Source organism: Apus apus, chromosome 2 (genome assembly GCF_020740795.1).
Source record: "Apus apus isolate bApuApu2 chromosome 2, bApuApu2.pri.cur, whole genome shotgun sequence".
Lineage (NCBI taxonomy): Eukaryota > Metazoa > Chordata > Aves > Apodiformes > Apodidae > Apus > Apus apus.
In genome coordinates this window covers 137,429,785-137,455,314 of record NC_067283.1, presented here as the reverse complement: position 1 = coordinate 137,455,314, position 25,530 = coordinate 137,429,785, and the positions used below count along the sequence as shown (strand labels likewise).

The 25,530-nt window shown below is 37.7% G+C and overlaps 1 protein-coding gene across 2 annotated transcripts in view; it reads right to left on the bottom strand.

The window, feature by feature from the left end:
- ZFPM2 (zinc finger protein, FOG family member 2) overlaps positions 1 to 25,530 on the bottom strand; it is a 305,791-nt gene that overhangs the window by 133,997 nt on the left and 146,264 nt on the right. For both annotated transcript variants that reach the window (XM_051611559.1, XM_051611558.1), the window contains one exon: positions 21,446 to 21,564. In XM_051611559.1, the coding sequence (XP_051467519.1) occupies positions 21,446 to 21,564 (119 nt within the window). The remainder of the gene's footprint in view (positions 1 to 21,445; positions 21,565 to 25,530) is intronic.

Genomic DNA, 25,530 nt, shown 5'->3' with positions numbered 1-25,530 from the left:
ACACCCGACAGGACCTGCATGGTCAGGCCATGAACCAGCATGTCTAAAGCCCAAGCCCAGTAACACTAACAACCAGAATGACGTTACGCTTTTACTCTTCTATTCAAAACAATACATCCAATGTTAATACATCAAGCCTCATGGGGTCTTGCCCATTAAGTTTGAGGATTTGAATCTCATGAATGTGGAATCTGCATTGTTCTCAGCCGAGGTCACTTTGCTGGGCATGTTGGAACACGTGGGCTGCTGCAGCAGCTTACAAGTGTAAGAGAATTGTTAAACTTGCTTTGAGCTCACCTCTGGTTCCTCTGTGTTCAGGGCATGCAATCCCAAATCCTTGTGGTTCAGTGGGGAGTTAAAGCCATGAATTGAAGCTACTTTAGGAGTAGAGTGGTTGGTGTTATTTCTCTAACTCATTTAACCACCACTGCCAAGTATTTATAACCTCATGTCATTCCACCCATCCCTCCAATATTTTTCTGCTTGAAAAGGGCCCAAACTTCAAACACCAGCCCATATTATAAGACTGAAGTTGCCCTAGAAAGTACAACATGCATCATGATATAAGTGATTCAGGAGGTGCCAGCAAAAGTTCGATGGAGCAATCATTGGTCTTTTAATGTATGTTATCATACTTTCCCCTCTCCCCGCATTCGTTTAAAAAGGCCTGGTGATTAATGTCACCTTTCTTCTCAAAACAAACAGTTCACCATAAAGTTTTAATTTTAGGTTAATTTTCTGATAGCATCTATCTCTTCTTTGTTTACATGCAAAATCAATGTCCACTGAAAAAAAATTAAAGTTCAATATAGATCACATTGAAATGCCTAAATGTCACCTTGGGCTGCTTCTATAGAACACTAAATGAAGGTAAATTGTAACAGTTTGTGAAAAACATCTGTTTTCATACACATTTCTCATAACCACTGGCTGTAGCCTATCTGTAGACAGATGTGCAGAGCTGCAGTATGCCACCGAGTTACACATTTTTTCTCCTACTAGAAATAAATAATATTTTTTTTATGGTTACCACTCTGCTGCTGTTTTCCTTGTTGGCACAGTTGAATAGCTTTGCTGAGCCTAGGTGCACAGCACCTTCTCAATTATTAAAATTCAATGCAATGTTACTAAAATCCTGATAGTTATAACGTAATGAATCATTTCAGGCTTCACAATCCTAAGAAGTGTCAATCCAGTATCATAATAGAAGAGCTCAAATAAAAAACAGATCCCCATAACAAGGCACAGAAACGACCTCCTCTACACACAGCCCTTTTGGCACCTGTAGGAAAGGGATGCTCTTCAGGCATAGGATCCCAAGCCATTTCACTAGGAATTTCCCATTTGGTGGGAAATTCAGGCTTTTTATACCTCCCTTCTGTTCCCCCCGACCTCACCTTTTTCATATTCAGAGTAAAGAAAAAAGTCATTAAAAACTAAAAGAACAAGAGATTTTTCTCACTGGGTCACTCATATGCTGGGACATTGCTACACTGAGGGAAGATCTGAATTTTACTTTACTTCCTGTCTCAAACATTCACCTTTCCCCTTCACAAAAGGAACAGAACCACTCCTGCTGTGCACACAGATGCTACAGCAGCTCAAAATTAAAACATTTCTCCAATTCATTTCTGAAGATGAGTATAAAAGGAAGGCAAGAAAGGTGGGTCACACCCTCAATCTCAAGGAAACCAGACTAATCTCAGCATTGCCAACAAATCCCTAGATAGCCATGGATGATGAGATGACCATCTCTACCTGAGTTGTTTCCTGAAAAACTATCTCACACAACATCTTGCTTCTCATCGCACAGCCAGGTTAAGCTGCAATGACAGGACAATCGCTTGTCAATAGACAAATGCCTAATGAGTGATCCAATTGCAAAGGAATAAAGTACACAACTCAAAGTAAATGTAATATATATATATATATATATATACATACATATATAAATAAAGTTGAAACTATTATTGCAGCATTGGGACTGAAAAACAATAACTTTACATTTTTCCTGTAGCCTCATTCATTCAGTCAAAAATGTGGCTAAAAGCTCCTGGCATAAGGAGATTCAATTAAAACAAGCACCTTTTTTCCAGTTCAGATCAGAGGTAAGGTGTTTCTTTTAATGTCCTCTTTTGAATGGTGAGAAAGAGAAGACTACTGTAGGATAAAAAAATAAAATAAAATTTTCCTCATTCTGCTTTCCATCTCTGCTTCATTTTACACAGGAATCTTTTCTCTTTACAATTCAGTGCAATTTAAGTATGCTTGTGTAAACATGGATTATACCACATCAGAAACCAAGTTAGCTATCTCAAGAGAATTTGTATCTCTGCTGTGTGTAAGTAAGCAGATTAATTCCTAGATCAGGCATTACCTAATGCATTTTCAATTCAATTTCTTCTTTTCTTTCTGCACGCAAGATCAGGGAAGTGGGATTATTTTATTAATTTAACTAATATTTTGCATGTTTTTCCTGTTATCTTTCTTTCCTCCCAAAATTTTTGTTAGCTCCTAGTGTGAGCGACTTAATATGAGCAAGGATGTGTAAAGACAAGAGACCTAAGCCCTCAGTGCCTTACAGAGAAATAAATGGTATGGGGAGTGACAAACTTTTCCTCACACCACACTACCAGGAATAAGGAATTCTCATATATATTTCAAACCCTGATTACAGCAGCACATCCTGCCTGGGGTAAGCTCAGTTATTGTATGAAATTTAGGAGAAGATTATTTATTCATTAATATTTTTTGCTGCTTTTATGGAAAACCTCAGAAGTAGAGCATGAGCAAGTTTGGTTTTACTACAGCAGTGCCTGCTAGCACTGTTTACGTTAAGGGTCTGTCAACATATCACAGAAGCGTGGGATTTACCATGTAACTTCAGTCCACCAGCCATCCAGCCTGCTGGCTTGCCCCTGGTAGTACCTATGTCTGATGCTTAAGTAAAAGATGGCACCATAAACCCTTTATACACCTGACTAATTGCATACAATGTTAAACTTGGGCAGAAGCAAGAGATTCCTTCTTGCTCTCTGCCATGTGCACCTAACACCCAAAGACATGAGCTGATTATGTCCCTAGAACTAGCAAAGTAATAGATGTTGATAAAAGAGTACACATCTTTTTCTAGTCAGACCTAAGACTAGGCACAACAAGTACTGCCTTGAATAGGGAAACTAATCATAGAATCACAGAGCAGTTTGGGTTGGAAGGGACTTTAAAGATCATCTAGTTCCAATCCCCCTGCCATGAGCATGGACACCTTCCACTAGACCAGGTTGCTCAAAGCCCCATTCAATCTATCCTTGAGCACTTGCATGGAAGAAATGTTCACACATTTCTATTTTACACAAAATTACCAGTTAATCTTTTTTGCTTAAAATCATCTCCAAAGGCTACTTCCAGCCAGTGTACTCTAAATCACCTGTATGGGGTGGAGTTTGAAATTAAAGAAGGGCAAGTCCGTGAGAATTGCAGAAGGTGCCTTGAAGGTCAGTAAGAAAAAGGACAGAGAAATCAGAGAAAGGGGAAGGAAGAACAGATGGAAAAGAGAAGTGAAAAAAGGAGAGACAGAAAAGGTGAGGAGAAAGGCTAAGGTCTAAGTGCCAGAAACAGAAATAAGAGATAAGTATCAGGAGACTGGGAAAGTGAAAGTTAAGGGAATCCATGTAGATGGAAATGAAACTACATGGAGAGAGCAGGTGGGGTGTGGACAGAGTAGCATAAGGGAGGCCATCAAAGCCACGAACAGAATTTCACCTTTCTGCAATGCTCCAGACTCTTTTCTGTTAAAGACCCTCCAGTCCTGTATTATCTCAGGTTATCTCACAGAAATATTCAGAAGTTTAGAATATTAACAAGATGTTAAACATGGGTGTCTCCATGAAGACATGGAACAGCAGAAACTGTCAGTTGCATTACTAAATAATCTGCTAAACATGCCAATAAAGAAAAAAATTAGATCTGAAGCGAGTTTTTGACTTAAGGATAGCAAAGACATTTATACCTCTCTACATGTTATAGCTGGTAGTCCTCCTACATAATATTTCCCTTCATTCAAACCAGAACTCATCTTTGCCAATAACCGCACAAATGCAGCTGTAATCTATAGTGCATGCCATGACATATAAGGTGATCCTGTACCTAGCTTCAAATTCCCCCTGCTACAAAGAAAGCCACCCAAAACCAATCAAACAACCAAAGAAGAACCCAGGGATTTATTTATTTATTTTAAATAATGAGTCTTTTTTTTCCCCCAGACATTTTTGAAATTAGTAATTTTAGTTGTCACCCCTTTCAGAGAACGATGTTCATATCTGAAGTTAAAATTAATACAAATGACTGAAGAGGCACAGCCTCATTACAAAGGATTTAAACACAAGCCCTCTTATCAATACCAACCTCCTAGTCCTTAGACTCCTACAGACAGAAATATGGAGCTACAAATAACATTCATTTCCCAATTACTATGCCAACCAGCTCTTTTTATTATAGACTGTATTTGCATTTGACTGACTGGCCGATTGGAAACACTGTGCTGCTAGACCATCATCAAGCATTTTCTCTTTTTCAAAGACAATCCAGACTATGCAAACCAGTGTGCTATCTATCAGTTTAACCATTCCTTTACATGATAAGGAATCCAACTCTTTGCAAATTTGGATTTTATTCAATACCTTCATGTTCCAATTTTAACCCATCCCTTGTGAAATGATGGGAATTTGTTGCAGAGCAGTTGTTTATTGGACTTCAGTAGGAGTCTACTTACATTCTTTTGTTTTTTCATAGGTGGTATATTTGAAAATATGTTCACTGGAGCATTGTTTTATATTTGCATTTCCTTTACAGTTAGTGGCTGCACATATTATTAATAAGTTTAGTCTTCTATCATGAATTGTCTGCAAACAGCTGGATTCCTACATGCTGACTATTTATTCATAATTTTTACATGAAGAGTTCACAGGCTGCTAGTGTACAACCTCTTTGGGTGTCTGCTCATCATTCCAGGGAGTAATCTTGTAACACAGGCATTTGTTTGACCTGTAGAAAACCTGAGACCTCTGGAGTGCTGTCAAACAGGTCTGTTAATCTCTTTGAACCTCTCATTTTAAAAATGGTGGTCAAATTATACACCACTCCTGTTCTTTGTCTGTAAATTCTTTCAGGAAGGGACTTGCTCATTTTGCTATCTTGATTCAGACATTATAATAACAACAGCATGACTATCTTTTTCCAACATCCAGTAGCCTAGTCTGGATACCAAGAACTTTTGGGGGCAAAAAGTGCAAGTCCAAAAACTATAGTTATATTAAATAAACTCCCACAATTTAAATAAAAAGTCACAAACACTATTCTACATTATTTATTCAGATATAATTGTCTTTAACCTTCTTTTATTGTGTCTCAATCTAGTTGTTTTAGATTCAGGTTAAAAGTGAAGTTTTGACTGCACTGGCACATGAGCTTAAGAGGTCTTAAACACATTGTATGTGGCCAATGCTGGGTACTAAGGAATGGAATAAATAGAATATTTTGTTATAATAAAAGTAAAATCATGCCTCTTCATCAACCTTTTTTTAGGAAGAAAGAAGCTATACCCATGGAAAAAACCCACCTTACTTCTACAGATAAACCAAATTGTCTTAATGGCATTCATGTTTTATACATATCTGGAAGTAAGACAGAAAACTGCAGTGCTCTGTTTTGTATTGTGTCTAATATTAGAATCATTGTGTTTTCAGAGCAGGGAAAAAAAAGCCTCATCTCTTGCCCCACTGAAAGACTGGGGCTTTTACATCTAGCAGATAATTGAGAAAAATAAGGCACAAAGAATTCTGAAATAAAAAAGGACAAGAGAAAATTGTTGATATTCTAGTAATTTGTAACTATAGTTCAGAACCAGACAATAAAGAAAGAAATGAGGAGTATCAGAGTTTTAAAATATTTAGAGTTTTTAAATATTACTGCTTCAAAACTCTACCAGCATCTTGTTTTTCAGTGACATTCATGACAAATTGTGCCACTAATTTACTGAAGGCCATATTGTGGAAACCCATATATGGGAAAACACATATTTTTGTATAGAAATACTGTAATGAATACTGAAGAAACACTTTTGGAATGCACCTGAATTTAATACCTCTAAAGAACTGGGGAAATAGAGAAAAGTCAGTCTCAGAAAAATCCTGCCCTGTACTGTGACATGGACATCTAAAATCCTGTCATATTTCATGTTTCTTTCAAAGATAACTTCTTTCCATCCATTTTACAAGGATGACTTAGAAATGGCTCTGCTCCTCCCTCTATTTGTTACAACTAAAATAAAAAGTAAAATTAAATGTACATCTTCATTATTCATATTGTATCCAAAAGTATGCATTGTTCAATGAAAACATGAAAATGCCTCACTTTCTATACTTCTTAAATATTCTAATGCAAATCTTATAAGGGAAGAACTTCATCTATATAAATCCACTTTGATGAGTTTTTAATTTTATTTCAATTTGCAGTGCTTTCATATATGACATTAAAAGAGTAAGGAATGGCATTTAATTGAATTGAAAGGCAATACGATGACAGTGAATTTAGTCACGCTTTTACCATTAACACTGATAAAATGATTTACTCATTTGTCATTCCACTTACTTTTGGGATTGAACAAACATAGATTCAAGTTACACCTCTTCATAACTACCAGTTGGCACATATGTGATGCTGGTAACAACATACACACTTATAGTTAGAAGAGCTCATGACAGTATATATGTTTTATTCTGAATCAGAAACTTTCTAAGTCTGACTAATGAAAACTATCACTCCTCTCACATGTATGCTCACATCTTTCAGAAAACAATGCGACAAATTTAGTGACTGGTGTGCCAACAGTGTGGAATTGTAATTAAATTGAGAACTGTAAAGGAAATCTAAGTCAAAACACAAGAACGTAAGAGGTTAAAATCAGACTTACTCAGTGATGAGCGGCATTACTGAAATGGAAATGATTGGCAAACACTGTCCAGATCTTAGCACATTACTAATATTATCAGTTCATCTAATTAAAGATCTGGAAGTCTAAACAGAATCCCATTTCATGAAAAAAAAAATACAGACATTTCCAAATTTATTTTTATTCTACACTGGACTGATTTAACAAATCTATTAAAACATCACTTGGAGCCAGTCTCTTTAGAGAAGTCTCATGGTCATGGCACTTGCCTTGCCCTGGAAGCTATGCCTGAGGCCCTTTGCTGCCAAATTCAGCCACAGAACTAGTGTCACTCACATTTTGCAGTCTAGTGATCAAAACAATGGGTCACTCGCTATTCAGTTTTTATTTCTAATTTATTCTGTTGGAGTATTTTATTTATGACAGAGTAAAAATTAATGTTCTTGAGGAGAAAGGGGCACTGCAGCTCTCATACATCCCATACAATACCCTCAGGGCTTTGCTTTCGTTTCTTTGACCAAATCCTGAAAAGCCTTACAATAAAAGTAACCATATTTTTCAGCAAAACAGCATTATGGTGCTTTGTGTTTTCTGACTGTTCATCTCTACCAGTAACCGTAAACTGCTGGCACTAGTGCCAAGTTCAGTACAGAGAGATTTATGTTGGCAGCACATGAGCTTCTGAGCTTTTTAAAATAAATTTGGCTGCAGACACTAGGAGAGTTCACCATCACTGATCTAGATTATATCCTTCTTTATCAGCAAATCAATTTCAAAATTCCCAACTAAATAAATACTCTCAGTTTATTTGTATTTTCTTACACTAGATTAATGCATGTAGAAAGAATTCTCTGAAATAATATGAAGCAATTGCTGCATTTTTAATTCACTATCTCTAAAAAACTCGTCTGCTGCTTTAGTGTGATGTAACTGTTGTTTATTGTACTAATCTTAATTATCTTGTTTTTAGCTTTTGCCTCCCACACTTGCTTGTTGCCATTGTATTCATGTCTGGTCTAAAATCAGAAACTCAGCTAGCTGAGGCCAGCAGCTGTCTTTTTAATACCAAGTTCAGACAGAGTCTAGCACAAAGGAACACTAGCTCCTGACTAGAACCTTAACATGCTGCAGCATTACAGATGTTAAATATCATAATAATGATTGTATCTTCCTTACACAGTGATTATTAGCAAAGCTGTACAGCTTTCAAAGAGCCCTTGTTTTTACATTTCACCAGCAGCTGAAGTAAAGAACACATTTCCATTACAAGATGAAGCTGTACAATCTCATCCAACAAATGATCTCACTCCGACCCTCACACTAACTTTGCTATTAAGCAAAAACAGGCACATTTTCAAATATTGATTCCAACTAATGTCTGATCCTAACAGGCACGATCTTATCAAGGCTCCACTATAATAGAAGGAGTGTCAGAGTTAAACAGAATAGGTTTAGATAAGATCACAATCTTCCTCACCATGATGTGATGCTATCACTGAGTGAGTATAGTATTTGAAGTAATTATCATTAATAGATATTGGCAAGAGGAAGAGTGGTCACTGCTAAATCTAAACAAATTTGTGCATGATAAAATAAAACAAGCTTTATCTGAATGGTGGATAAGGGCATGTTATGCACCCTAAGAGACTCTTCTGCTTTTGTTTTTGTTTATTGTCTTTTTTTTTCCCTTGAAATGATGGATATTCAATTAAGAGAGAAATATTGAGTAGCAACATTGCTACCTTATGTTGTTCTGTACCTTGTTTTCTGGTAAACTACCACTTTAGCCTTCCTGCTGCTTTCCTGATGTCTATCTTGACCAGATGTCCCACACTGCATTTTATGGACAGACCCTGGTCCCAGCATGGCCCTGAAGAGCCATGGTCACAGCTGATTCCACGGTGCACTTCCTTGTTAGCAGAGAGTGGAGCGACAAGAGGTTGTCTTACAGGAGGTGTGGGAAGCAAAGAGGCATCTTTCTAGATGACCTCAAGCCCCCTACAGCTGTTTTCTTAATTGAATAATTACTTGCAGGAACAGGGAGCATGGCATAGCCTCATGTTGTCTAGCCTAGAGGACTGGTGTCTAAGGCAAGTGTGGGTTGGGGCAACAGCCACAAGAGAGGTACAAGGTTGAAAGATATCTAGCTTGGTTTGATTTTTGCCTCACCATTTGTTCTGATTGAGGTAGACTTCCTGCATTTTCAGAAAGAAGGTACTGTAAAAGGGAACACCTGCTTTGATGTGGCAAATTCTCTGAGAAACTCTTAAGTCTTTCTCCCCTGAAGCTGTTTTAGCATGTAAGGCCAAAACAGGACATAATGAAAATAATAATTTACAGCCCCGGAAAAATGTTATCAACCTAGGAAAACTGAAAATACTGTTATAAAAAAAAAAAAAAAAAGACAAAAAAAAAAAAATCAGTTGACAGTTACATGTATGTGCTTTTTGTAATGCAATAGCACCAGCATAGCTAAACTTTCATATACCAAGGCCATACAAAAATACATTAGAAATCTAAAACATCTTTAACTATTCACTATAATTAGAAGTAAGCAAGTGTGCAACATACAGAATTAAAAGGGCACAATCATATTTCCAAGGAGCAATGTTCTCTTGTCTATTGTGTTAAAGATACTGAACTCTGATATGCTATTTTTCATCCTTATAGCACTTACAGATATTAGCTAATTAAATACATTTTTAAAATACTTCTAAATTAATAGGATAATTGCCAAGATTACCCAAATATTGGTCTTATACACAAAACCCCAAATGCCGCTTTTCTACTTATCTTCATGTATTTGTCTTCTCAAACGTGTGATTAACTCCAGAGAACTGAAATCTTTTTGATAATCACTGAAGATGAATGTATCAGGACAATCAGCAGCATATGGAACACAGAATGCTGCCAGATGTTAACACACTAAAATAAAGCAGAACCATCCACATACTCCGTATCTTGTCTAAAAATAATGCACTCATTGACCTTAACCCTATCAAATCAGTCCCATCTTCAAGGTCAAATAAAACAACAAATATTTATCTTCTATGGAGAGGTTTATGGGATGTATTGCAGTGTTCAGTGTCACTAAATGCTAAGCATATCTCAGTTCTACTGCTCTGAAGGAAAGCTTGGGGTGCTCAGCACCTCCCACTGGTTCTCCGTGCTAGGAAAAATCAAGTCCTAAGTGCATTATTAATTACTGTCTTAAATTTGTAATTATTGTGTATTCCCTTTCATTGCTTTACAGTTTTTCAAAGACTACACATGGAAACAGAAAAACACCTAGATAGAGTGAAAAACACAGACATATAAACTGCAATCTCTAACACATTTAATTTGGAAGAGGTTTGCATATGTTGTACGTTGTCTTGAAAAAATAACTTCAACAATCTTAGTTATCGCAATAAACTTTTGAAGTGATAAGATTAACGCAGCATTCTGCTGCAGTTCTCATGAGGTTGATATCACCACTGCAGTGGGCCACAGCAGTGGATGCCACTCCCTGAACCTCTGTACTTCCCCATGCCTTGCAACTCTCCTGAAGCAGACTTTGGAAGTGCTCCAGTCCAACACCACAGCCAGAGAAACAGAAAAAACAGTAAGAATATCGTGAACATATTTCTGAAGAGTTCAAAAGACAGCACAGTTATAGTAGTTAGAATGAACAAAGAGTTAGATAGTCAGGTATCTGTGGTATGATTGACAAGGAAATGCTTATTAAAGGTCAGAAAGGCCATTTAGTCCCGTGTATGCGACAAGCCAGAATAAGCGTAGTAGGTGCTACTACAAAGCCACTTAAACCCTGCAACAAGCACTAACAATTTGCTTGGAAGAGGGAATGCAAGGAATGTTAAGGAGGCACAATCAAGTGGTCTCACATTTGTGAGAGGTCAGGTTTCAAAACATGAATATGCTTCTCATTTTCCACTGCTGAAGCTGGTGATGGAGGGGGAAGCAATCTTCAAAAGTAACCAGTGCATGTGCAGTCATCTGCAACATGCAGGTACCTGGTCTTGTTGCCATATGCATTAAAGAGATTGACTAGCACACAACCAGCATCCCAAAATGAGCACCAAGGATGCCACTGATGCCAAGAGCCTCCTTGCAAATGTTTGCACATTTAACAATTGGTGTGTTCTCTGTCTTTCAGCCTGCCTAATCAGGGCTCTGCTACCTGATAGTGGATGGCTGACTAAAGAAATCAAGATTCAGCTTATGCCCTGAGGCATGCTGTACCACCAGATCAAAGTGCACACATTTGGCATCTGAAAATGCAGTGCCACTGCTCTCACTTTGCAAATCTGTGACACAGAAACCTGGGACAACGATCCTGATAAATCAGACAGCATTTCTTAAAAAAAGAGGTACAGAATACTCTAGAAATAAAGTTCTAAGTACAGCTGAAAAAAAACCTGAAAAAGCTACACTGACTTAATATTTAGTTACACACAGAATGTTAATTCTAACTTTAGTGAGCAAGAAATTAGAGTGGGAAGGAAGAACATTGAGAAGATAAAACCCCTGCAGGCAATTGGGAAGGGACATGCCAAAGAAATATAGCGGCTTACTTCCTTATCGCCCAGCAAGCTCTTGTTATATTTCAATTAGATTTTTAAAACGGTATCCTACACTGGTGTGACCAACTGTCTAGCTTACTGTAACATCCCATCTGCCATTTTCTAAAAAAAAAAAATGTCTCATTCTGACCTGTTAAAGCCAATCTTGAAAGATTTTAGTTACCTGCAGGCGTGTCTGGGCAGCTGATCAAGTGAATTTGGCTACAGACACTTCTCAGCATCAGGGTGCCAAAAGCCACCAGGTCATCTGCTCCATATCCTTCCCCCACGCCACAGCTCAGCTGTGCCTACACCACTCCTGTCGCCTTGGTCCAGCCTGTTCTTAAATACACCAGCCAGAGATTTACTACAACTTCCTGAATCTCTTCCAGCCTTTCATTCTCATTACCATTAGGAAGATCTTTCTTGTATCTAACCTAAATCTCCCTTGCTGATACCTACACCTACAAGTCTGGCAGGTTCACTTAATGCAACTCATTGTATCTTTCCATAGTGGATCCACGATCCAGGAGGATCCAAGGAGTGAGGGAAACCCTCCACCACAGATATCTACAGGATTAAGATGGCATTTTTATTGGAAAAGCATATTGTGTATTGACCAGAGTAAGAAGAGAAACAGGAATGAGATAAAATAAGTGGATCCCAAAAAAAAGGAATATGATCTGGAATTTAACAAATATTAGTTCCAAGATCCAATAGTTAATGTAGCAAATGCAACTGCATCCAAGAAGAAACACCCTAAAAGTGAAGAGCTAAGGCTAAGACATACTACGAGGTCCGCAGAGGAATTAAAAATTAGCAAAAGCAGAACCAAGCCTGTTTTAACACAAGCAGAAAGGCAGAAACGAAGACATTTTGGACCTACTATTGTTTTCAGCTTTACTGCTGTCTTCTCTTTATGCTAATTTGTCCCAGTTTTCTTCTAAAAGTGAGGACAACAGCTTGTAGTAGGGGGAGAGAGGCAATAATCCTTCCTCACCTCCCCAGTGCACAGGCACACCTCCCTCAGCTCCCTTAAACTTGTCTTCAATGTCCTCACACATGGCAGGAGTTTCAGGTTAATCTTTTAAAAAAAGGTGGTCACTCATACCCCAGATCAGAGACTGCTGTGTGGGAAAGAAAGCTTCAAAGAAAAAAGAAGTAGATTTGGAAACGTGAGATGTTTATAAATAAATACCTAAATAAAAATAATTGCTAGAATATATGAAGCTTTTGTAAATAAACGAATCTTTCTACACTTTTCAGATACCAAACCAAATGTCAAAACCAAGATATAAAATACTAATCTGTGACACGGAAAATTTTAAATTATAAGACATTTTCTCAGAGTGAGAAGAATCTACAGAAACTATGATGATATCTCAAATGCTATGTAGTTTATTCTAAGTGCATCAGTAGCATTCAGACTGCAGATCTTCCTTTAAGAGCACAGAAAGGACAGTATGTATCTATCTAAAACTCATTTACTTTGTAAATATGTTAAAAGAGCTTAAACAAAAAAAAAATTATAACTATATTTGATGTTTCACAATTTGTGAAACATTTTGTGAATACACAGAAGTATTTTCCCTTTCTCACTATTCTGTGGAATACATGATAAAATGCATTAGTGAAAAGAGCCGGGGCAAAAGTTTATTAATTAATACTAACTTATTTAAGATGGGACAGAAATATGTAACAACACCAAATCTGGTGTGGCTCTGCATATGATTTATCATGTATGAAATATCATGACATACATAAAACCCTGTAAATAAATACCATCAGTAGGTAGAGGACTAGCTGTGCATCCCTGGCTGCAGCCTTTCCCCTACTGCAAGTGGTCTGGGGCTGGCAGGGGGGGCAAGGGCAGCAAGTGATGGTGCCACCTGTGCTCTTCACAGCACAGCCCTAATGGCTGGAGCTGATCATCTTCTCAGCACCCCTGAAGCCTGAGGAGCGACCACAGGATTAGATTCATGAACTTGTTCTCCAGGCTTGATAATGAGGGCCAGGACATTTACAAACTTCACTCAGCACTTAAGATCTCAGACCAAGCTCTGTATCACCTGGTGTAAAGCAGATCTGCTGCATCTGGAAAAGGACAAGTTTTGCTACTGGCTATGAGGTGCTACAACCTCATTAGAAAAGGAGATATAGCTGAATGGAGAAGGAAGTTCAGCAAAATGTAAGTATTCAAAATAAAACTGGTTTTTAGGACCTAATAACAGTCAGTACTTTCTTCTATACTATTTTCATATTCTCACAAATACTTACAGTGTCTATATATGTGCACAAATACATATACTTATGATTTATACATATATGTATTCACACATACTGTGCTAACTATATTAACTACAAATATAGAGGGCTTTTTTCTATTCAAAACATTCAAAAGCACACTTACACAGAATGCAGTTAATTTGGCTGGTAATGAAACAACTAGAGATATCTTTTATTTCCATAGTTCTTGAACAGGCTACTTCTCTTAAGCATATTCAGACAGAAAGGGAACTGATGTTTGGAATTTAGATCACTCCATCACAGGTTAGAGAAGTGAGCAGCAAGTAGACACTGTCTTCACTGAAACTACAGGTTCATTCATTTACTTGAAGTCATCTATTTAAATGAAGATAGTCAATAATTTCAAATCTTGTTATTGTTGCTACAATTTGGTATCTTAGTCTGCACCTTCATGAGGACAAACACATTTTGACATCTCCAAATGGTGAATTTTCACACTGAAATTTTCTCTACAGCACACTTTATTCCAAACAACTACCCACAACTGTCTCCACAAGTCTTATGGAAAGCATCTGTTGATGTTTTCATAATCATACGTCATTTGTATGCCCAGCCAGTACCTCTGGACAATGTACTGAGTGCCACACAAGCGCTACTACAGTTTCACAGCAACAGCGTCATGGTGCTTTTCTCCACTGCCAGAGTACACCAAGGCTAACTACCCTTCCACAGGCACAGCTTTATGTGTCATTGCCCCAGAGAAACCCAGGAGTATCCAGGATATTTTGTTTCCTAGTGGTCGAGGAGAGAATACAAGTCTCCAGGTCTTTCAGTTCAATGCCCTCTGCAACTACCAAATTCTCGGCTTAACAATGCAAACGTCTTTGTAGACACAAGCACCTTCACAGCTTTATGTTCCATTACAATGATGGAGTTAGGAATTCCCATGCTTGTTCTATGAATGTGAAATGACTGAAAAACATTTTAGAAACCGAATTTTATTTCAGAATTAAAAAAAAAAAAAAGTGTTGTTTAACTTTTTGTGAGAGGAAAGTTATTTAAAAAGCTGCTGAATATTTAAATCTGACGTTTTGTGTCTGCTTTGTTTATAGTACTATGTATGTTTCAGAAATTAGAAGAAATAGCAGTCTAAAAAGCATGAATAGCAGAAATTCCCTCAAAGGACAACATTCATGTTAAATTCCTTATCTTAAACACGGGTGTTGAACTTGTGGTATTTCAGTGAAGGAAGGTACATGAATTACCTTAAATGGAGCTAAATACATTATTTCTCTCACATGGAGTTTTAAAATAAGACTACAACCCATTCTAAGACTTGTGTTATAAATTTAGCAAAATCTACAGTAGCGACATAAGCATTTGAGTCTTAAAGCCTATGGTACAGAGAAGACTAGACTAGACAGTCATAGTCTAGCAGCACAAGAGTATGTTGCTACTGCACAGTTTATTGCAGTGGTTCTCTCTAAACAACTTAACAGTGTAATGTGTTCCACTACATTGTCTTCTCTTTGCTTTTCCCCATATCCTAAAATGAAATAGCCTGGCATTTGCAGACAGCGTCTCCCTCTGCTTCAGATGCTACGGAGGTCCAGAACCAAATGTTCTTGACCTTTTTCAGTCCCAGGCTCCTGACCTTGCCCTCTGTCTTCTGCTGGGCCATCCCCTTGCTCTGCTCTCAGCAGCTTCCTAGCAATGTGCCCCAGGGAACAGTCCCACTTTGAGAAGGACCTCCCTACTGAAATGAAGCTTGCTGAAATAGGACAGATATATTGAGTTTTCTCCCAGGGAACTGAGTTAGTTTAATGAGTATGATTGGTAGTGTCTATTACTTAATTAAATAGTATTAGGATAAAGTCTATTTAATGGAGATGCTTATAGCAAGCACCAAGTATCTGAATTATTTTTAGAAACCTTTCAGAGTAAAAGTGGTAGCTTTAAATAAATGTTGAAGTTCTGCTGTTTTGAGAAACGGGTGTCAAAATTAACCACAGGTATGTGTAGTCTTAAAAAAGGGCTGTAGTGAAAGAAAAGAGGCTAGAAGACAGAAGCAAATATATCTGAAAATACTCTGTTGACACACTATTACATTCTGGAAAGCATCGATTCAGAAATAAAGAAATAAAAAGGTACAACATAACTTCAGTTCAGTATTCCTATGAACATTCGTGTCTTGTTTTTAAAAAATAAACATCTGCTCATATCTGGGACAGAAAGAAGTGTTTTAAAACTAGTTTTAAACATGAAAAGCCTGACAGAAACAGCAGTTAAAATTAGAAAGGAATGTTTTGTTTAGTCACTTGAGGTACTTAAAGGTATGAGCCCAGTATAATAAAGATTAGAATCAAGGTCCATCATTCAGTACACTATTTTTTGTAATAAAATATAAAAATGGCTCTGTGGTAATAATAACCAAAATCTCCATTTGCAGGTAAATTTTTAAAGATATAAACTGATTTAGCCATTTTGTGTTTGAACAAGAGAACCAGAGACTACAGCCTGACTGTAGACAGACTACAGACAGATGACAGATGGACTACCACTGTCTTGGTGGTGGTACAGCACATCCAAGCAACCAAAATGCCCAGCAACATCTTGCACTGCAACTCCAAAGATTAAGAAGTCAGTGGCTACTACAGATCGGAGTTTTCTGACCCAAAGCGACTAGCCAGAGATTAGCAAGTGACTAACTTCACTGTGTTTTGAACCTTGGCTCCTCAGCCCCTAAACATCACCTAGTCAAACAGTTTCAAGACGGTATCTTCCAGAAGAAGTGTCACTTTGGCACTGAATCTCCCAGATCCCATTAAAGGGTTCCTGCTGTATCTCACAGCTTGCCTGGCCCAACCCTGCACACTCTCCTCCTGTAGATTCCTTTCATAGCCACATTGAATCCTCTTTCCCTTATCAGTCTGATACAGGCTTGCCCAGCATGCTCCTCCCTGTGACAAAATGACAAGAATGGGGGGCAGGATCCAGCTGCTCATTGTTTGCTTCACAAAACACTGCCATGGGCACAGATTAACACCAAAAACTCGACATCAGCAGCCAAGGGAAAAGCCCTTCCAGAATGCCTCCACTCCCTTACCGGAGGGATGGCACCAGCTCCTGCTCGATGTCCATCGTGGGCTCTGCGGTTTGTGCCGCTTTTGTTTCTAAGGGCTTCATTCCCACCAAGTTGCCCCCTTAACAGGGACAATATTTACAGCGAGGAAAAAGCAAACAGCTTTTTCTTACATAGGCTGCTAGTGCCTTGAATTTAGAGCTACTTGTGCAGTGGCTACTCTTTCAGTTGTCTGTATAACCAGCCTAGAGGGGTCTTTTGCTCTTCTCACCTGCCTGTTCACATTAGATTTCATATTTGTGCAAGTTCACTTCTCTTTTAAAGACAAGTATCACAAGCTAGGAGTCTCATGCTTAGAAATATACTCCTGTCTACTTGCACCCATAAACTACTGAATATTCTTAGATGCAGCAGGATGCAAAGTTGGAGTCTTCCTTGTAAAACTAGTGATTAAAACATATTGCCTTCCTCGTACTGCTGAGTTCTCACCAACTGTAGACAGAAACCAGTAGTGTACAAAACTCTTCATGTGTCTGTTTGCTAATACAGCAAGATCTCAAACAGAATCTGGAAACATGTAGTTGACCTCTTTTTACTCTAAAAGAAGAAAACAATCTCTTATTTTAGAAGTACACATCCTAGGTTTGAAAAGATACTCGTGTGCATTTCATTTGCTTGGGACTATCAAGTGTTATGGAACAGTTAATACAAAGTGGAAGAACTGGATGGATTTGGCAAGGACTTTAGCATGGGTTTGCTGAGCACTTTGGTTGGAGATGCTGTATGGTCACCAAGACAGTCTGTCTGTAGTCTGTCTCCAGTCAAGCTGCACTCTCTGATTCTCTTTAGATACTTACCTGCAAATGGGGATTCTGGCTCCTATTAGCACAGAGGACTTGGCAAGGGATGCAAAGAATAATAAGGGCTTCTACAGATATATCAGCCAGAAAAGGAAGGTCAAAGAAAGTGTACTGCCCCTGATGAGCAAGACTAGCAAACTGGTAGCAATGGATCAAAAGAAACTGAGGTAGTTCACCACCAACCTTTCTTCCTACACCTCTCAAGTGGATGGACCACAAGGCAAGAACTAAGGGAGCAGTTGGTAGATTTAGGTTAGACATTAGGAAGAAATTACTTACTGTGAGGGTGGTGAGACAGTGGAACAGGTTACCCTTATCCCTGGAAGTGTTCAAAGCCAGGTTGAGCAACCTGGTCTAGTAGGAGGTGTCCCTGTCCATGGCAGGGAGGTTTGAAACTAGATTCTACAATTTCATAAGGGGGTTTGATAACTCTGTAATTCATTAGTATTGGCAAACTCCTAGATGAGAAAAATGAATAACTTTATTAGTCATTGAGCTATTTCAAGTCTACCAGTACAGTCTGAGTATCCTGCAGTCCTGATACAGACATTGCCCTGCCATGCTTCCCGACAGGGCTGTGGCACTGCTGATGAAGTCAACAGCTGCTACTGCAACTGTAAATGGTACTTAACTCAGTTTTGTTCAAAGTGTCCAGCCTTCCACTACTCTGAGATGTATATTGTTAATATATTTCAAGACAGAAACTTGAAAGATCTAAAAAGTATTTGACATCTGGCATGGTGACTCAATTAATTACCATGCTGAATTAATTAGCTTGCTCTGTCTCCTGATCCAACAGCAACGAACTGTATTCAGCAACACAGCACTGCTTGAAACAAGAAGCACTTCAACAGGGTATTACGTGTACAGGGTGTACACAGTACAAGGTTAGGAAGTATGCTATGACAGTTACAGATAGGTAATGAATCCTGTGAGGCATTGCTAACACTAAACAGTAAAGTCAGGTAAGATACTTGTAGTCAGCCACAAATATATTTTCCAATAAAGGCACAAGCTGCAAAAATGGTGATACTTAATCACCTAAGGTTCCCTGAATTTTTCTTCTCTTTCCTCTCTATACTAAAAATTCACACTAAAGCTTTTTTTAAAAAAAATATTTGATTTTTATAACAGTGCAATGTTTGAAGTTCTCATTCAGAAATGAGCTGAACTTGCCATCAGCTGCTGATGTGAAATTTTGATTGAATTCTAGGGAGGTGAGGCTTTACCCAAATGAGCTTTCCAATACAGATATAAATAAGTTAAGTAAACAAACACAATTCCCCTTATGAACAACAGAGAGCTTGTATGCTAGTAAGAAAAGTAATCAAATGTGTCAAAGAAATAGAAAAATCATAAATAAAACAGAATCATTTCAAGAAAAAAAAAATACAAAAATGCAGAAGCTGGCAGTAGGTTTAGGTTGCTTAAACAGTAAATTAAAGTTCTATTAAAAGGTTTACATTTCTTCACACAGCATTTTAAAGAAACAAATGCAGAATTACAGGAAACATCTGATATTCAGGAAAAAGAGACAATCCTCAGAATCACAGAATAATTCAGGTTGGAAGGGACCTCAGGAGGTTTTTCAGTCCAAACTCCTGCTCAAACCAGGGCAAACTTCAAAGTCAGATCCAACTTCGAAGTTAGATTACTCAAGATCATATCAAGGTCAGTTTTGACGACCTCAAAGGATGGAATTGCACAGGGGACAAAATATTGCTGAGGATTGTAATTATGTTTACAGGAACTTTTTCAATTTCTAAATGTATTTATATTAGTAGGTCAAAACAAAAGTAAAAACTTTCAAATGTTAGCAAAAATAGGCTTTATGTTGTTGTCTTTATAATTCAACAAGAAACAAATTAGTACCTATCCAGTTTAGTGAGAAAAAGCGCATAAAGATTTTCATCCTGTATTTCTCTGAACTGGGTTCAGAAAGGTGTTCCACTCCATTATAATTAGCAAACTAAAAAGTCAGCTCTGCCCAATGCATACTTAAATGTTCATTAAAAGCAAAATACTTTAGCTAAATTTTTTGTAACAGTAAAAGAGGTATTTGTCCAAATTTACAAAGTAATGAAGCTTAACATGTGTCTATGCTACCCAAGGAGAAGCAACTTCCATCTCCACATATCCTTCAGAAAAAAAAAATAATGAAACAGGATGATCAGCTGCTGACATGTTGCAAATTCATCCTAAGAATACCTGATAATTATAACTTTCTTAGTGAAGGGTCAATTAACATCATCTCCCATACTCAAACATTATCTTCAAGCCTTACATACCTCGTGAAGTGATGTGTGTAGGGCAATAGAGACACAACAAAGTTAGCATTTTCCCTAAGGTATTATGTGGAACAACTTTGTGCCAGGACTGAGGTTTCTGTTGCATGAATGTTGATGAACATGGTACTAGTGGAAGCTTAGAAAATTATTTGTCACAAATGACTTTTTATGAAAAAAAAAATGTTGAGAATGCTGATAGACCAGAATAAAATAAATGAAGACATAAAAATGAAATGGCTGGAGAAAACTGAGAGAGGTATTAAAACTGTCCAGTTTCCCTTTTCTAACAATAAGACGCTTTGAGTGTCCAGTACTTTTAAAAATCCATCCTTTATACTGAACTATAGGAAATTTTGTTTCTGTGCCACTTGCTGTAACATCTTGTTAGTACTTTTTGATTAATAAATTATGCTAGAGTATACAAAATTTTCCAGTTTCCCCCATGTCCACATAACCCCTCTCTCATGCTCCCCCAGATGGCATTTCAGCAGCTCAGTACTCCCTACCTTCTTCAGGTCCTTCAAGGGCAGAACAGCCTCAACACTGGGAAGCTCAGCTTCTCCATTTACAACAGAGCTGTATCTTCCCCAAATGTACATAATACACTTGTGTGAAACAGTTCCACGGGTCTTTATGCTAATACATTCATGCAAAGTCTTTAATAGCAAGCAGTGATCCAGCTGAACACAATGGTTCTTCAGGAATATCCCACAGGGCAATGCATGTTCTAAAACCGTTCTTCAAGAGATATTTGTTGTTCTTTTCAATGCGGGGTCTCCTTCCCAGATATTCTCAGAAAATTAATCAGAACTATACACAAATAATAATGACGCCCAGACTTAAAGCAAATACATACAAAAATGAAATTAAGACCTAGGTATGAAATGATATTCAGCACGCTGAAGCAAGATCAGCAAAGCAAAAGTAACATGACCCACCTACTTTCTGCAATCAGAATAAAAAAAAAAGACTAATTGAGAATATATCATATGACAGGTGCCTTTTGATATATTTCAGAATAATTTCAATCTAATGGAATATCTTGTTATGTTCAGTAACATTAACACAAATTGAATTAATTTTATCCTAAAAAAAAGATAGCTATTTATTTTTTATATCATCCATTATTAGAAATGCCATTATTATAAAACTATGAAAAATTTAAAAACCCACTACAAAATCCGATACTACTAAAATACAACAGTTTGGTTCAGTAAACAAGGAAGTGACACTTCCTTTCTGTAAAACAACAAGTTTAATACTATTAACCTGTGCTCCAAATAACTTTATGTGGGTGGTTGCCATAGATGAAGTAATTGGAAAAGAGCCAAGTACCACTGTCCGTGTAAGCCAACAATTCCTGTTTTCAATTGCTCAGCCTAAGGAGTAGTTCAGGCTGTTCCCTAAAGAATGACACATAATCTAATGAAGCAAAGTGTCTTGGAGCATCTACATACCAAGGTGTTATTATTCAGATCCATCTTCCCAGCAAAGGGCCCCCATGTTGTTCCAACAGGAAGCTGCTGCCGGCTCTGAATCTTGCGCTCCCCGTCTTTCTGGACCACCTCCAGCTCTCCTGCAAACAAAGAAAACAAGCAGTGTTGAGAGCACTTTCACTTGTGCCTTGACAACAACCACCTCTGTCTTTGTGTTGGCTTTATACAAACAATGTTCTGAGGACCCATATAATGAGAATTAATTATGCTTGTCTGAAAAACAACTGATCTTGTCATCCTGCAAAACAAACCTTTTTCCCTTATAATTATATTCAAATTTGATTTAGAAAGTCCCATTCCTTTCTTGCATCTTTTCACACACACTAGAGTTTGAAGGTATTTTTATTCAGAATAGTGGTTTCATAAAAGTTCTTAAGAAATCCTGAGGAGAGAGACGATGAAAGGAGAGAGTGCAATAGCATCCACACCTGATTACACTCCTTGATGCATTTTTTTGTCATAAGACCACATTCTGAAGCCTTCAGCTACTAAAAATTTTAGACATAATGTATAGAGATATAAAACCAAAACAACTCTACTAATTTTGAAGAAACTATTTAAAACATTTACTATGATTAAAAATACAAGGATTTTAAATCAAGTGAGGTTTTACAAGCAGCAACATTTCAGAATTAAAAGCAAAATAATTCAAATTGGTAGCTTAAGGTTTTAACATGAAATATGTGAAAGCAATAGGGGGAGAGTACAGTGCATTTTTGAAAGCAAATTTTATTTTTGAAAGTAAGGACTTCAAAATTAACCTTAAAAGTGAAATTGTTACTTTAGCTCACTTTAACCTTTCCGGCGTTTTCCAGTGAAAAGAGAAAGCATAACACACAAGGAAAAATAAAATTCAGTTACCATCTTTCTCCCCAATACTTTTTTCACTACAGTTCAGAATTAAAAAAATACTCTGCACAATTCTTCCTTGACAGCAGTCTCTTCAGTAAGCCTATTTCTCTATGAAGAAATATTTCAGTTTAAAAACACAGCAAGAGTTGTGCTTAGATACAAAATTTCAGACATTTTTTTCTAAAACAAAATAAATTCTGGTTTCAAATTATTAGGATAAAATAAAGCAAGAAGAGACCGGTCTGTGATTTTATTGTCAGATATTTAACTGAATTTTTACATGCTGTTGCACTTCCAAGCTTTGGCTATCCTGAATATAGGCAGAAAACTTGTTCTCACGAGTGGCATATTGTTCTATGTAGCCATAACTTCTCATAATCTTTTTATCCCTCACTGCTAAAGCCCTCTCCTCCCTTTCTATATCAATCAGATGCAATTGCAGTTCTGCCTTTTGCATCAGTACATCCCTTCTCAACAACTCTACCCCAAATCTGGATGATGCTTTTCCACAAACAGGGTGAAGTCCAACTGTGCAAGAAGTCAACTTGTCCCAGATTTAGAACTGGCAGTTGTTGTGAAATGAACCTTGGGCTGGAGGAAGTGAGTAACTCCTCCTAGCTTACAGGCAGTCTCCACAGACTTCCCTGAGCTAACCATTCCCATGGATGTCTAGATTTATGTTACAGTCAGGCTGAGATGGTTTTCCTTGTCCACAGGGGTTAATCTTGACCATTTTCCAAAGAGAAGACTTGGCTCCAGCCTCCTTTTTCAAGCACAGAATTCTAAATTTCACCTCTGAGTGTTGCAGATTACAAAACTACTCCACGTAAAATTGTGCATCAGATCCTTCCTGTAAACTGGAACAAATCTAGGAAATAGAGCCGTATCAGTTTACAAAAGCTTCTATGTATGCAGGCAAGTCCTCATTGTGACAGCGCTATGACATTTTAAAAGGCAGTTAGTGAGTAGGAAAGCTTATGGATTTATTATATCTAATTTACACATGTGATATCCAAGCATCCAAACAGAAAGGGAAAAAAAAAAAAAAAGGCATTTTTTCCCTCTCACAGTCACATTCTTACAAATTGCATTGACTTTAAACAAAGCTCTATATATGTTAATTACGGAAGAGAGAAATCTTTCTGATATTGCAAGGTAACATGTTGATCACAGGCACACTGCAGCACTTTTTCTCTCCACAGAGATGAAAACTGTAGCATTTGCTTGCTTTTACCCACTAAAAAACAGCCACGTCTATGGACATGTCACATTTAACTGATACCAGAGGAATCATGAGAATCTTTGAAAACCCTTTTAAAAAATAATTCAGCCTCCCTTTCTGCCACTGACATTTTTCATTTGAAAAGGGTTCAGACACAGTCAAACAGTGACTCCTTATCTGTACCTGTGGATTTACAAGCAGGTCTGTCTTTTAATGGATTAAGAACGACAAACTTAGGGCAGATCATCCAGTGATATCCAAAAACCTACCTAAGTTTTAAGGTACACATCGTTACAATTTATATTTTGCATAAAACTGGTAACATAAACCTTGTATCTGGTAAGTAGTTGAAGTTTGAGGCAAATATAAAAAAAAGCAATTATTTTCCAAAAGCATATTATTTTTTTTTTCTTACAGTTGATAATTAAATAAGTTAACGTGGATTCTTTCTCTCTTTTTTTTCTCTCTCTTTTGTTACAGTCCCAAATTGTAGTTTGGGCAATACATGTCAATATGTATGAATACACTGAGAAGTACAGCTGGGGTAACATCATGCTGAATTGTACTGTAGCTGCTGTAATTTCTCTCCTCTCAGAACCCTATGACAGAGCAGTAGTTTGCAGACATTTTGCTGCATAACCCTCCCGTTTCCCTTGGTCATAGTTCTCCCCAAAAGATAAATTTCTCTCTGGTCACCATGATCAGCAGCCTTTTTAACACTGGGTGAATGTTAGAGTTGGGAAGGATAACCTGCTCTTGTGTTTCAGCACACACAGACATTTTGGTTATGCTTGTACAAGGTGCAGCACTTTACATTTTGATCCTTGGCAAATATTTTAATTTTTTTTCACAGAAAATCTTTGTTGGTTTAGGGGAAAAAATTAAAGAGAGTTGTAAAGCTAAAAAAACACAAAAACTCTGCATATCAGGCTCTGAAAGCACCTGCTAAGTTGTTTTTTTGTTTGTTTGTTTGTTTGTTTGTATTTGTTTTTGTTGTTGTTGTTTTTTCCTACCAGAGTCTGCATCTTCTGTAAAATCCCTGTATATGTTCCTTTGTCTGCCCTAAGCAGGAAGGACAGGGAATGGTACGAGGGTTTGTAGAAGAAAGATTACAAATGTCATTATTAAAAATCCTCTCCTGAATTTCCCTGACACCAGAGTAAGGAGCTTGCAACTTTTCTGAATCCACTTACAATATTTTGCTCCTCTGAAATTTCCTATTCGGTGAACGGTATCACATCTGCAGCAACAGATGAGCTGGGCCCAGTCTCCCACTGATGAGAACAGGGTTGTCCCCTACTCACTGCTGGCTTCCCATGAGGATGGTGGTGCCGTATCTGTGGCTTTGACCAACATGTGACCTCAAGGGATTTTGCTGGAAAAAGAGAACTTCACCCTGTGACTCTTCATTAAAATAGTTTGAAAAATGTGTCAGCAAGACAAGATTTTCCATTTCAGCCTCAGAAGAAGTTCAGACATAAGTGAGGAGTGCTCTCTGCAGCCGCCGTCCCCTGCACAACTGCTCAGCATCTTCCCAGATTACATCAGGAGAAGGAACAGGAACAGAGATTTCATTGCCGTATCACCACTTCCAGTAAGAAGTGTAAAGACTCAGCTATTTCTGACTCTTCACAGGTGCTTGTCCATGGAGACCCCAATGGGTGGGGAGAAAAGGAAAGAAAGGATGAAAAACTGCTGCAGTTTCCTTTAATCTGTGCTCCAGCCCCAAGGAAGAAGAAAATTCTGTGCCAAACACTTGGGAGTTTTTAGTGATCAGCAATTGCAACAGACCACCTCAGTACTGAACATAACGTTTCTTCACATAACAGAAAATTCTAATGTACAGAATTCATTCACACCCCTGGGATAAAGTATGTGATATTCTTCTTCATTCCTATGGCAAAGTCAAGGAGCAGTTGTATTTTGCTGCTTTCCTCCTAGACTCACCAACTGCTTGATTGAAAAGAACAGC